The following is a 15,437-nucleotide window of genomic DNA, read 5'->3' as shown; positions in this document are numbered from 1 at the left end:
TATTCTTGCACCCTTTCTATTTAAGTGTATCCCATCCCTGTAGAAGCAGTCTCGCCTGTTAGCAAGCACAGACCATGCTGAAAAAAATTCTATCTTGTGAGCCTTCCACAATCTCTCAAGGGCCAAATTGATTGACATGGCTCTCATCATATACTCCCTCCTATCATGTCTGGGCAGAATTGCAGACACTCTCAAATTTAACTCTAACTCGTGACTTTTTTTTCAGCATTGACCTGTACTTGTTAAGTAAATCTGCAGATCTCTTACTCTTAAGGTCATTAGTGCCAATGTGTACAACAGTATCACCTTTTGTGCCCTTAAAAGATGATATCTGCCATACAACATCATCAACGTTTCCCCCTGGCAGACATATCCTGATCCTGTTTCACCTATCCTTTTTGCATAATATATTCCCTGTGTCCCTGACAATAGAGTTATCGACAATAACTAGTTCCTGTGGGACCAGTGCATTCTGCCTTGGAGATTGCTGCTGTGTTGCCTGATGCACAGGAGTGAGCCCTGGTGTAGAGTTGGGCAGCTGAGAGCTTGATGGGCCCGTCATATTAATTTCTTCGAGGGTATTTATCCTGCACCTCAAACTCTCATAGTTGCCCATCAGAATGCTGAGGTGGCACCTAATTTCTTCACGTATTGGCCAATTGTTGATCAGATGAAAGGTTTCAAGATATTTTAAGAGTTGGCAGTTTGTGAAGTTTTCCCTGTAGTTCTCTTAGCCATAATTATGAGAGCATCATTAGATTCAGGGGAGGTACCCATGGACTGGAGATGTGCAAATGTTTCCCCAATTCACAAAGGGGGTTCAAATGGTGACACAAATAATTATAGACCTGTTAGTTTAACTTCTGTTCCAGGGAAAATAATGGCGTCACTGGTAAAAGAGGTGACATTGGATCACCTAAACAAGATTACAGTAATAGTTCAGACACAGCATGGGTTTGTTAAGGGGAAATCCTGTCTGACCAATTTGATTGGATACTATGATGTGGTCACAAAGGAACTGGATGCAAAAAAATAATTTTGATATCATATACTTGGATTTCAGGAAAGCTTTTGATACTGTTGCACATGGAAGACTGCTGTACAAATTAGAGTGGTATGGCATTAAGGGCAAGTTGCTGCAATGGATAAAGGGATGGTTGAGTGGGAGACTGCAGAAAGTGGTAATAAATGGACACTGCTCTATGCAGACTAATGTTATTAGTGAAGACCCCAGGGTTCTGTGCTGGGCCCATTGTTGTTTTGTGTATTTATGAATGATATCGATGAAGGTATATCAGGCATAATGTCCAAGTTTGTAGATGATACAAAGGTTGGCAGGGTTGTTAATGACACTAAAGACAGTATGCTACTGCAACAGGATCTAGAAAAGTTAGGCAGATGGGCTGAGAAGTGGCAACTGAAGTTTAACATTGACAAATGCATAGTACTCCATATGGATAGCAGTAACCTAAGAGAAATGTACCAACTGTGTGGTACTACACTCAGGGAGGTGGAGAATGAAAAAGACCTGGGGATAATTGTGCAGTCAGATATGAAGTTCTCTGAGCAGTGCAGATGGGCTGCCAGAGCAGGTAGTGGAGTTTTGTCAATAATATATAGGAATTTTGCTAGCAGAGACAAGGAGGTGATTATCACTTTGTATAAGGCAATGGTCAGGCCACACCTTGAGTACTGTGTACAGGTCTGGAGGCCTCATTTTAAGAAGGATGTAGAGTTGCAAGAAAGAGTACAGTGAAGGGCAACAAGATTGGTGAGAGGAACAAAGGGGTGTGCTTATGAAGAAAGGCTTAAGTTCTGCAAGTTGCAGCATCTGGAGACTAGGCACCTGTAAGGTGATATGATCAAGGTGTATAAGACCTTGAATGGTTTGAGCAGACTCAATGTTGACAGGATACTTCTGCTTGTTCAGATTAAGAACCTGAGGGGGCATAGATTCAAACTGAGGAAAGACTGTTGTAGAATAGATGTGCAGAAGCTTGACTTTAGCCAGTGGGTAGTTGATTGCTGGAACAGACTTCCATCTGTTGTTGTGGAAGTTGTTTTTTTTTGTTCTCAAATGTTTGTCATGACCGGATGGGCAAAATAGGAAGGAATTTTTTTTGGCTGATGCTGTATAAGCTTGCTTTCTTGCATCATATTCCTCAATTAATGCTAATGTGTTGAAAAGAGTAGAGATAAGTGAAGTGAGATGATAATTTGAAGGGAGGGATTTGTCACCCTTGTTAGGAACTGGCTGAATATGAACAAATTTTCATGCTGAAGTAAAAATACCAGTAGAATATGGTAATGTAAAAAGGAAACATACAACAGGAGCAAGCTTAGCACATGTGGTTTGAGAACAAGGGGAGAAATGCCATGAGGACCTGGAACTTTCCTGGAATCAAGATTGTTCAGAATTCTTCTAACATCCTTCTGTCAGAAGACCATTTGGTCTGGCAGAAGGTGATTTAATAAAATTGCTGATACAAGAATTAGAGCCGACCGGGCTAGCTGGGTGGGTAAAGTGCCGTCCTGGCAACCCAAAGGTGGCAGGTTCGAATCCCACCTCGGGCTTGGATCAGAGTAGTGCAAAAACCTTGGTAGGTGCAATATGGCCACAGAAGACGATGCACCAACAACTAACAAAAAAAAAACCAAGAATTAGAAGAAAAGTAAGATGCTAGTAAGTCAGCTTTATCTCTTGCTGAGATCTGCAATAGAAGCATTAGGTTGTGGTAGAGGTGGGAGTATAAATGGACAGCTTTGACAAGAGACTAGAATGTTCGACTGCCATTTTGACAAGGAGAAAGTGTTATACTTGTAGCCTAATCAAAATCAAGTTTGGATTAATTAAAAGCTGTTCACAATTGTGCGCTTCAGTGAAGTCAGAAAATGGAGCTAGATTCCATTTCTAAAGAGATTATCTCCATGGTGTGATCTGAGGTGCTTAGAGGACCACCAATAAAGGATTGTTGGTGAGGAAACGATCAAGAGGTTGTTTCTTGACATCAGTATTGTTCAGAATTCATCTAACATTCTTCTGATAGAAGGATGTTAGATGAATCAATTGGAGTGTATTTTGTATTATAATGAAGTGATTTATTAAGATAATCAATGCAAGAGATTAGAAGAAAAGAAACCACACACCTTTGGTCAAGAGTATGTGATTAGGATTGTCTAATATTTTGGTAGGTAAATGAACAAGTTGTGTAAGGTCGTTATTAATTGCAAAAGCCTCAGCATCTTGATTTGCTGGAATGTGGACTAAAGGATTTCATCTCTACAAAAAATATTTTAACTGATACAATCTGAGAAAACATTTAAGATTAGAAGATTTAAACAAGGAATAGAAATTATACAGATCATCTTGTAATGCCAAATGATATTAACTCCTCTGACTATATGGTCATCCTAGAATATAAATAGAAAAAATATTTATTTATGTAACTATAAGATTACCTGACTCTTAAGAAAGTTAGATTATAGAAGATCTAGTTTCAAAGAATGCAAGTTAAAAAAGTTCCACATGATTAGTAGATTTAGGAGAATGATAGAGGCAACAGATGAATTTGACAGAATTGGGTAGGAAAATTTTAAGCCAGAGGTGATCAAAAAAGAAGAGATTGCAGATGTGGAAGTCTCTGACAAGGAATATCAAAATTAACATATGCACCGGAACACTTTTGAAATGAAAGAAATCATAGCAAGAATAATTAAGGCTTCTGAGATGAGTAGTGGTTGAAGTAACTAATAATTGAGATTCTGTCTGAAAAAGTAATTGGAGCTTGGCAGATTGTAAGTGGAAATGAACATCATTGAGATTTTAACTGAGACCCTTAACTTGTGAAATGAGGGAGAAAGTTTTTGGGAGGTTTAGATCTTTTTGCAGGTAAAACCTGTGTTCTGCTAGTTTGACTGTTCATGATGTATTCAATAGATAAGTAAAAGTAGAGGGGTGCTGTATGAATTAATGAAATTTTTGAAAATGGTTTACATACATTAATGTAATTAAAGAAATTTTTTTGAATGTGGTTTTCGCAGTTAATATAATTAATGAAATATTTGAATATGGTGTATCCAGCTCCTTGACATATCTTGTCTCAGTTTTGACCTCCTAGGCATAGGTTTGGGCTGGTGGACTATCTACAGCTGGCTTTCAAAAACTGTTTTTAAGTTGTAACCTTGAAATGTAAGGAATAGATCTCATCATGATGCCAATCATAACCTGAAAAGATTACTCCTGCAGTATAGAAGAGTTGGAGTTTCCAGAGCAACTCTCTGGAAAATAAACATGGGTTTCACTGCTTCAAGCATTCAGTAAGCATGTGGATAATTAATAAATAATAATTGCACCACTTATTTAAAAATAAAAAAAATTGTTCCCACTAGATGGTAGATGGCTATCATTTGAGTGATGATGACATCTACCATTTATATTTCCTGGTTATACAGAGGGTTAGACTTAATGAAGGTTTGAATGGTATAGTAGATTCAAAGAGGGAAGAGAAAGTTTAGCAGACAGTAATCGTACTGAAAGAGCTTTAACTGTTTGTTTGCCTGAAAAATTGAAGAAAATGGGTACCTTGTGCATCAGAGCTGCACTGTGACTTTTGATAAACTTGCAGAAGCTGTAACAGCATTTTTAAGCAGTAATTTGAACTTGTATTGGGTTGCTCAATAGTGCCTTTGATGCTTATCGATGCAATGCTCACATAACAGTTTGCAGTGATCTCATAGCAGCATCTGATAATGATCCATTGTTCCTAGAGTTCACCATTGCCAAGCACAAGACTTGGTGTTCTCACTGACCTGCAAACAAAGTAGACCTAGAAATTGCCTTATTCACTGTGATAAAAAAAATTTCACCAAGACAGTGCAGTTCTGATGCACAAGGTATCCATTTAAGCCAAAGCTGATCAAAAAGAATAAATGTAAGGAATATTGGATCAGTAATTTTTTTAATCATTTTGGTATTGTGCACTAATTAGTTCATTCCTCCAGATGCCATCATGAATAAGGAAATATATGTACAGATATTGCACTGGCTGTAAGAGCCAATTCAGCGAAAGCATCTGGAATGGTGAGCAGTGGAGGATTGCAGGTTGTTGCACAAGAGCTTGTTGAATACAAAACTATTGTGCCCCTTATTCACCTGACCTCTCACCATATGATTTTTGCCTTTTCTCAAAAATAGTGTTGTTTACTAGACTGCCACACATGCAGCAAACAACAGGTTATTGATGCATCCCAAGATGCTCCTTGTGTTATCCTGCCAGAACAATTCTAGAACTGTTTCCAGAAGTTGTACTAATGGGAAGACGTAACTGCTCAAGGCTGAGCAGTTACTTACTTCAGAGTGGTTCTAAGTTTAGTTATGTTTAATATGCAAATCTGGGAACTTTTTGATTGTACCACATAAAATTAATTAAGAACTTAAATTTTGTTTTACTTTAGATTATGCACTATTGTACTATTAGAAATTTAATTGTACTATTAGAAATTTTTCTTCAGAGATTTGGATAATTAATTTTAAAGTTATTTTTGTTTATTTTATTAAATGAAGTATTAAAAAAGAATTGGTGGCATTACCTGTGAGAATTTTTTTTTGAAATTCTTGTCTTATTCAGTGAACATTGCTTGATAAAGTATAGTCAGCTCAGTAAGGTATCGTTCAATTAACCATGAAATTTCATTGTTACCAATTACTTAATATAACATTTTTTCCTTGTGTAGGTTGCCATTAGCATATGATGTTGTTGTTGAAAAAAGAAAAATCTTGTTCTTTGCAAAATGGAGTTGTATAGCTCTTGTAACAATTCTTGTAAGTAATTTAGAAATTCAGAAAAATTTCTGTTTATTAATTCTATATAAGTGTTTGACTATAAAACATTTTACACTATTAATACTTTTATAAGGCACTTCATGAACTTATTGTGAAATGCTTTGAAGTCATACTTGATCAGTTTTTTGGTTATGTCGTCCTATTGAACAACATGTGAAACTGTATGGCTAGTCAATTAGTTGTAATTACTCAGTAATCACGTTTTAGCAGAATGTGTATCATGGCTAAGGAAGTTGAATTAATGCTGCAAAAGAAAAGTATTCTTCTGGCATTATCATAGGAAGGGTTAAATACAAGAGAAATATCATTCAGAATAGGTTTTAGTCATTTTGCTGTTTCAAGGTTATTGAAAAAATATAGTGAGACTGGTAATGTTGACTGAGTGAAGGGGAGAGGTCATAAATTGTCAACTGGTGCTGATGATCTTGTTCTTAAGAGAAATGAGCCTCAGAAACAGGCATCTGACCTTAGTAGACCTAAAAAGAGAGTGGCAAGAGACATGGAGTCAGTGTGAGTAGATGCACTATAAGAAATAGTGCATCAGGCCTAAATCCACATAGGCCAAGCAAAAAAGCTTTTATTGACTGATAAAATGAAAAAGAATGCTTGTTGTGGACTAAAGAGCATGTCAGTTGGACAACTGAAATATTTGTTATTTGGTTTTTTTTAGGAGCATTAGCAACTAAGGCCATATTGCTCAGGGGGATATGCGGTGGTCATTCCCTGACCTTTCCTCATCCTCCGTATTTAGTGGTCACTGGCTTGAACCCCGGTCTAATCAAGAAGCGTGTGCTACGCACTGCTGCTCCTGCCCACCTGGTTACGTAGGCACCAACTGAAATATGGGAGAAGGTTATATTCTCTGATGAATCAAAGTTCAACCTCTATGGTTCTGATGGAAAGTTCTTTTATATGTCGACAAAAAGGAGTGGTATTCCATTCTTTTGTATGTCGACAAAAAGGTGAGGTATTCCATGAAAAGGACAATATTCACTGACGGTGAATATTGTCTTCTTCAGTTGATAACTTCATATCTGCCAGGTGTTTAAATAATAGTGTTGGTACATTATCATTGCATAGTGTTAATGATTAATTATCACTTATTAATTCACTTAATAATTGTAATTAATTCAGTACCCTTTAACCTAATGAGCTCCTTGCTATGATAATGCTATTGGACAGCAAATTTTAGAAATTTTGCTGCCTTTTGATATTTTAATTATTCATAGGTAATTACTACTTTTACCATTGAAGTAGTATAAACATGTACTACAAAAAATCTTCAGATATATATATTGGAATGTTCTGATTACGTGGCGCCTCCGTAGCCAGGTGGGCAGGAGCAGCAGCAGCGTGTAGCACATGCTTCTTGATTAGACGGGGTTCGAGCTCGTGAGCCACCAAATACGGAGGATGCGGAAAGGTCAGGGAATGACCACCGCATATCCCCAGAGCAATATGGCCTTAGTTGCTAATGCTCCTAAATAATAACAACATCTGATTTCATCAGAGGTATACAGGGTGTTTCAAAAGTGATGATCAATAATTTAAAGGTGAACTGTACAGATTACAATATGCAAAAAAAGCCTACTAAACATGGGTCCTTAAGTGAATCGTTTTCGAGATATTGCTCATTTCTAGTTGCGATCCACCACTGACAAGGCGAACTGTACAGAGTTGGGATCCACCACTGACTTGTTTGTTTAGGTTAGGTTATGCTCATTCTCTCCCTTTCCCCTCTCTCAGTGCTCTGAGACATAGCAGGCATACTAGTACTTGCAAAGGATAGTCAACATTGAAAGAGGTTACAGCAACGAATAGTAGTTAAATCCTATGGATTTTTGTATCTGGGGTCATGAAAAAAGCTTGGTATACACTTCTGACATTAACACAGTTGAGGAATTGCAGCGTTGGGTTGGAGCCTTTCAGCAAATCAGAAATGACCCAGGAATGTCTGAGAGGATTCATAACACAATACAGAGAAGACTACAAAGCTGTGTACAGATGCAAGGACAGCATATTTGAACACCTTTTGTAACATCCTGTAATATGTAACATCTGTAAAATCCTGTGGTGTTGAAACCAAAAATTAAAAATGTACAGTCTGTCCTCGTATAGCACGATAGTTGTGTTCCTAGAAACCCTCGTGCAATGCAAAATCGTGCAATATAAACAACAGGCCCTATGGGAAAAGTGGGGTTAGGTGCCGACCACCCAAGATTGAACACACATTTGGAACCAAAACATTACCAAACACAATAAATAATCGGGTAATTTTAATTGTTATAAAATACGTAAGTATTTTATAACGATTAAAATACGTAATAAAAATATAATATATTTTTTTATTATAATATAATAAATAATAAAGAATAAATATTTTTATTATATTATAATAAAGTATTTTTAGTATTTTTTAATACTAAAAAGTATTTTTTACGAATAAAATACGTATTTTATTCGTAAAAAATTTATTATATTAAATAAAATACTTACGTATTTTATTACGACTATTACGTAATAAAATATTGCTAATGCTTTTGCTTCTATCGTAAGCAAACTTGTTTTTTGTTTGATTTTCTATCCAAACAGATGACAGCCATTCCATCTCTTCCAATTCTTTGTGTCTTAATCTAATGGATTTTAATTACACTTTGAGTTGTTCCTGCTATGAAAGTTGTTTTTGTTTTCTCTCCATTCTTTGTAATTCTCGGCGTTCCCTCATTTAGGTCTGTAGCACGTGCAATACGCATGGTCTTTCATTTCGCTCAAAGTGTTTCACAATTTCATATTTTTTTCTCTATCGACAGAGGCGGACTGGCCATAAGCCTTACCCGGGAAATCCTGGTGGGCCGGAGACCGGTGTGATTTTGGCCATAAACCATAGTACGAGGCCACTATAAATTTTCCCGGGTAAGAATTTTTGATCCAGTCTGCCTCTGTTTATCGATATTGCTTTTTTTTTTCTCTCTCTGAATCTGCAGTGTCTTTGCCAGGACGCTTCCTTTTCACACCTTTTAAGTATTTTACTCATTTTTAGGGAATAAAGCACAATTACAAAACGAGGAGGCACGCTTAATACACATAAACAAAGCTGCGCGCGTATAGCAACTGAATAAACAACACTGTAAAGGCCGAGATACACTATTAACACTTCACATTTTACTAAAGCACATTTCTGGGGGTTACTACCATAAAACAATAAAAACAATTTCCAGTTTCGTTTCTGCTAGTGGAATCTGTTATAAACTGATAGTAAACTCCATCTAATTGCATTTGCGATTATATCGATAGCTGGAATTGTGTTGGTTTTTACGTTATTATGGTGAAATGTGTTTCCCCTTCACTGATATAAAACACATAAATACATTTTCAGAATCTTCTTCATTCCTATCGTGTTGCGTTCGGTTGGGGTGATTCCGCGTTCGACTGCCATTTCTTGTAAACACAGAGGCGAATCGTGCATAAGCGAATTCGGTTCGTGTTATATAAGATAACGTTCCTCTATTTATAAATCGTGTATGATCGAATTCGTGTAATGTAAACACGTGTTATACGAGGACCGACTGTATTATCTTAGGTTTAATAAAACCACCCTTAGCAATGGATTCACATCTTTTTGCTAAACTAGTGCTCCCATAGTTATGGCGGATCTTAACTGCCTCCTTGAAGCAGAGTCATTTCATGATATTGAGAAAAAGAAAATTTATTTCTTTTATGTAAAATCATTCTTGGCACAAGAATGATTTTACAGCTTCCCGAACAGCTCTTCTCTGGCAAGAAGACAAATACATTATTTGTCAAAAATCGAGTTACTTATAATGTTTTGGGTCTTACAGGATCCTCATTAGATAATGGATGGCATCATTAGCAACTTTGTGCTAAAGTGGTGAATAAATACATCAAATCTAAATGAGCAGCCAAGTGGTGTGTAAAATAAATTCTAATTGAACACATAATGAAAGTTTCGTGAAACTAGTCTGATTGAGTTCATTGTAGCAGTTAAATAAAAGAACAGAGTTACATTTCTTCACTTTTTGAAATAGTTTGATAAAAAAAATGCTTCATTGCATTACATTTTTCTGTTTTCCTGCCTAATGGGACGCCTCCTTAGCCAGACGGACAGGAGCAGCAGTGCGTAGCACACGCTTCTTGATTAGACCGTGGTTCGAGCCCGTGAATGCCAAATATGGAGGATGCGGAAAGGTCAGGGAATGACCACCGCATATCCCCGGAGCAATATGGCCTTAGTTGCTAATGTTCCTAAAAACCCAAACAACAACAACAACAACAGCTGCCTAATGGCTGTATCTCTCCAATGCCAGCAACAGGCTTGTGCTTTTTCTCGCTTTAGAAATGACATATTATCCCTGAATCAACCTAAAATTAATATAATTTTTAATCAGATTTAATCATCTGCAAGAAGGCAAATCCATTATTCATTAAAAACTGAGGACACCACTATTACAGAGTTTTAATAATAAAAATTATTGTAATTATTATTTTCACTGAATTATGGATTTTCTTTCTTATTAATTTTATTTGATTAAAAATGATATTAAAATTTTAGGTTGATTCATGGATAATGAATCAACCTTTGAATTTTCAGTCTTCTTATGGTTGTCCTAGATATTGTTTCTAAAGTGAACAAAAGCACATTCATGTGCTTTTGCTCACTGTAGGGGACAGTGTAGAAAAATATAATGCAGTAAAACATTTTATTAAAAAAAACAGTGTTTTAAAATTGGAGGGATTGCACTAGCTAGCTGTTATTATCTAATGGGCTTGTTTGCTGAAATTCTTTGGAATTTAGATCCCAAAGTTGATGAAATTAAATAAAGTGATAAATGGATGTGGAGTAGTTTCTCCAGTTGTGGTTTCTAAACCCTTGGGCAGGGGAGGGGGGTCTGCAAGTAATGTCTGAAATTTGTTATTAATATTTGAAAACTGAAAAAATTTAGAGCATAGGAAGAATATTGTTAAGCATAAGGAGGTCTGAAAAAGTATTTTCAAGCTAAAAGTGGGGGGGGGGGGGCATATGTCACTGAAGTTTGAGAACTGCTGATGTAAAGGATATTATTACATTAAAACCAAATAAATAACCACATGCTTTTTATGAATTTTTTTAAAATCCTTATCTGATTTTTGACAGTAATTTCCTGCTAATGTTTGACAGTCAAGCCAAAATAAGAACAATTTAATATTTAAAGTTTTCAGTTTTACAACTTTCAGAATTCCACAAAATATTTCAGGTCGTGCACATTCAGCAAATTCATTCCTGAGCGGATCCAAGAGATTTTTAAAGAGGAATAATAAAAAAAAAAAAAAACTTAAAATGGATGTCATCTGGACTCAACCTCTATCAAAATTGCATTCTGCATTCTCTGCATTACAAAATCTATTTTTAGTATCGTGTAATTTATTTTTTTTAGCATTTCATGTGGGACTGGTAGTCATGACATAATAATCAGTATGCAAATAAAGGATTTTGCTTTTATATATTTGACTATGCATGACACTAGGAAATTTAGTCCAGGAACATGTAATTATTTTCTCTCCTTAAGCTCCTGTATTATTTTCAGTCTTCTTATGGCTGTCCTAGAATAAATATAAAATGAAATTTGTGTTGTATCAATGCAAGGGAATCAACTGTGTTTCTTTTATTAATTAAGTGCAATCCATCAATTCCCTGTTCTTATCCTTTACTTACAGTGGTTTATGATATTTCACATTGAATTCAGCATCAATTTCCATTGTACATTAAATTGTTATTAATTAATATATGCTAAGAGTATTTTATATTTTATCATTGAATCATACATTTTTCTCATGTATGAATGCATTATTAAGATGCCTATATTGTGTTATTTTTGTTACTGATATAGGGTCCTGTGATACTGATTGACACCCATTACTATGGCCGACTGGTTATAACTCCTCTCAATATTGTACTCTATAATGTATTCACTGATCATGGTGCTAATCTTTATGGTAAGACATCAAGAAAATAAATACATTAATATATCTACGTGAAACTAGTATTATAAAATGTATATGGAGTTGTTGAAATAAAACATAGAAACACCAAACTGGTGAAAGTGGTTTGAACTATGTATCCCTGCACTGAACTATCTTAGTATTGTGGCAGACCACATATACTTCTCACCATATGGGCACATAAATCAGAGCAGTGATAAATGCATTCAGGAAAACAATGCTACTGTTCACCATGAGAGTTATGTTTACAAATAGTTCAAGATAAACAAAGGAGCTGTAATTAAAGTTTGCTTACTCTGATGTAGGGGCATCCATCTCCTGTGGGCTGCGTGCGGCCCATTCTTTCACACTGTGTGGCCCATGGGTACACAGGCACATTATGCATTCTCTGAATTTAAAACTAGTGTTGCAAGATGTAGTTTCATTCTGACTTTTGAAAATATCCATTTTAATATTCATTTTCCCCATTGCTGTTATGAAATTTTATGTATCTTCCTCAGTATTTAACAGTATTATTACAACCACATAAGGCACCTCCATAGCCAGGTGAGCAGGAGCAGTGCGTAGCACACGCTTCTTGATTAGACCGGGGCTCGAGCCCATGACCACCAAATACAGAGGATGCGGAAAGGTCAGGGAATGACCACCGCATATCCCCGGAGCAATATGGCCTTAGTTGCTAATGCTCCTAAAAACCAAATAACAAACAACAAACAAACAACCATATAAGAATCTTATTAATAGACATCGAATAATATACACTAAAATAGATGAAATATGCATTGAAATATATGAAAATATTCACTAGAACACTATTATATGTAAAACTTTCTTAAATTTATCATTTTATTGCAATCGAATTGCAATTTCTTTGTTTTTGGTAGGGAACAAATTTACATAAAAACAAAAAAAAAATGAAAGATAAGAAAGGCAGATATGAAATTACAGCCAAAGTGGGCTTATTGCAGCTCTTTGTTGCCTTTCCACATCACATGGGAAAGGCTTGGATGCAGGTGTCCTCTGGACTAGAGGGGTTTTTATGGAGTTTTTCAGTGGTTAAATTAGTCAGTCTGAGCCAAAGGTTGCATGGTTTTTCTTCCAGAAACTTTAATGGAGAAACCATGCAACCTTTGGGTTTTTAATCCCATAAAATATGCAAACTAACCATGGAATCCCCACAATTTACAGACCCAATATGCTTATGCTACATGGACTTAACTGCTTCTGCTACTAAGTCTGAAATGACCAAAGAACAACCAGCTTTATCATAACTTGTTATGGTGAGGTCTTTTAATGATTTTAAGGTATTTGCTCTAAAAAATTCCAATAGGCATTCTATAAGTGCTCATTCAACAAAAAAAAAAAAAAAACATTAGAATTAGTAATTTTATTCAACTTTAGGGCAATCTGAAATTTCATATTTTAGATTTTATTAAAATGAAATTTTCACATTAGTGCCCAAAAGAAAGTCATTAAAAACAAAATTTATTGCATTATATGTGAAAATTAATGATAAATAAGATCTGCTATTTCCAAATGAATTGTTTATTAAAAGTATTGTACAATACTATATTCCTTATAAATGAAATATGCTTTCAAATGAGTATCTGTGTACAAATATATTTACTTTTGTACTGTATATCATTTTATATACTTATTATAGATTTTTTAAGTGATTGATACATATTCAAAATAAAGCAAAATCTTCACTTCTGTATTTTAGAAAAGTATTGAACCTATTTAAATAAATAACAGTTCTTTTTAAAATTATTTTGAGCAGTACTCATTAACAGAATTTTGGTACAAAGAAATGATTCATGTTCCCCAAAAAAGTCTAACACTATTTTACTGAATCTGATAATGAAACCTGTACAATTTATAGCCAGACATCAGTTAGAACCGTTGCCTCTGACCATTGTATGGTATGTTGTGGCCTTTATTTGTCCTTGCATGGTAATGTCTCTAACAACAACACATATACTGTTGCACAGTTTCAGCTTTGAAATTTTCCTCATTAGATTTTGTTCTTTATCCATTTTATGAACTTTTGTATTTTTAGGAATTGTTAGAAATGTTAGGCATAAATTTTTCTCAATTTCCTAAAATCCTCAAGTTACATCTTTTTTGATGCAATCTGGAGATTTTAGGAAATTTAAAGATGTTACTGAAGCTTTTTTTCCATCATAGTTTGATACTTTGGCATCCTGGTGCACCATAGTTTCGGGGAATTGAAATTGTAGAAAATTAAAATCATCTCATTCTTTAAATGAAGGTATTTAATTTATTTTTAACTAGAGTATTTCATGCTTAATTTTTTGCTACAGTTATAGACATAAAACACGGGCCAACTTGGCATCACTTTGGTGCAATTTGTTCTAACACTCTGATAAAATATTGTCTTGAAACTTTTATGCTATACTTTATCCATAAAATAGTGTGTTATACATACTAGATTATATGAATAATCATAATAATCATACTAGATTATATGAATATTAATAGTTATTTTCATAAAATCTAGTAATGTGTCAATTTTTTACCAGTCCATAATTCTTTAAGAATAAAAAGTTAAGAACATGGTTTAAGGATAATTATATGTGTTAAATATATGTATATCTTACACAGTAATATGTATATACAATATGTCTGTCTGCAGTATTACCATTTCAAAATGAAGTCTCATAGAAATTTTATTTTTTTTATGAAACACACTATTTACTTAACTAAATTTTAAAGAGTATGAAATGTGTTATATAGGTACAGAACCGTGGACCTTCTATTTTGTAAATGGCTTCTTGAATTTCAACTTTCTATTCTTTGCTGCACTTCTGTCCATTCCTGCCTTGGTATGTACATAGTTATTGTTTTAAGCTTTTTATTTATTTATTCTTTACATAAATATTCTTATGAATGATAAAATGTTGAATTTTCTTTTATTTATTTATTTTTTTGAATAGTAAGCCAAAATGAAATTTTGATTAAAATTGTTGGTAGGAATGTTAAATAAAATTGAGATGTTGGAATTTAATCAAAATCCTAGGATTTTACTAAGGTTGACTTTCATTCATCATAGGAAAAACATTAAAAATGTTTTTAAATTCTTAAAAATGACAAATTGGAAAAGTGTGAAATTTACAAGTACTGATAAACAGATGTATTAAAGCATGTTACTGTTCCTGTGTGTGGCAGATTTGAGTGGGTGGGAGGAAGGGTGGAAAGCATCATTAACAGAGTAGCTCTCTTCAAAATGTGAAGTACCAGACAAAATAAGATACAATAAATATATATACTTTAAGTTCTATTGTTAATTACTATAAACAAGCAAAAGTGATTGTCCACAATTTATAGAAATATATATATATGTATATATTTGCAGGGGATCTAAAGGTGAAAATAGATACACAAAATGAAAAGATAATAATGTGATAATGTGATAATAATGTGTAATAACAATACTGATTGGTAAAAAGCAGCTATAGCTGATACAAAAAAATTCTTAAATAATGTAATTTTTACCTGATAAAGAAAAACATAAATGACTGCATATCCCATCTTTGCAAGAAGTCACAGAATGGCAGTGGTTTATGGAAGCATGAAG

General features: G+C 34.5%; 1 protein-coding gene across 5 annotated transcripts in view; it reads left to right on the top strand.

Moving 5' to 3' along the window:
* The window catches only part of Alg9 (alpha-1,2-mannosyltransferase Alg9), a 96,454-nt gene that overhangs the window by 27,018 nt on the left and 53,999 nt on the right, over window positions 1-15,437 (top strand). For all 5 annotated transcript variants that reach the window (XM_090375115.1, XM_090375113.1, XM_090375111.1 and 2 more), the window contains 3 exons: window positions 5,734-5,821; window positions 11,728-11,833; window positions 14,597-14,685. In XM_090375115.1, coding sequence (XP_090231241.1) covers window positions 5,734-5,821; window positions 11,728-11,833; window positions 14,597-14,685 — 283 coding nt within the window. The remainder of the gene's footprint in view (window positions 1-5,733; window positions 5,822-11,727; window positions 11,834-14,596; window positions 14,686-15,437) is intronic.

The sequence above is a fragment of the Mastigoproctus giganteus genome, chromosome 6 (assembly GCF_048544385.1).
Source record: "Mastigoproctus giganteus isolate SK-2022 chromosome 6, ASM4854438v1, whole genome shotgun sequence".
NCBI classification, from domain to species: domain Eukaryota; kingdom Metazoa; phylum Arthropoda; class Arachnida; order Uropygi; family Thelyphonidae; genus Mastigoproctus; species Mastigoproctus giganteus.
This window is presented reverse-complemented; position numbering and strand designations above follow the sequence as displayed.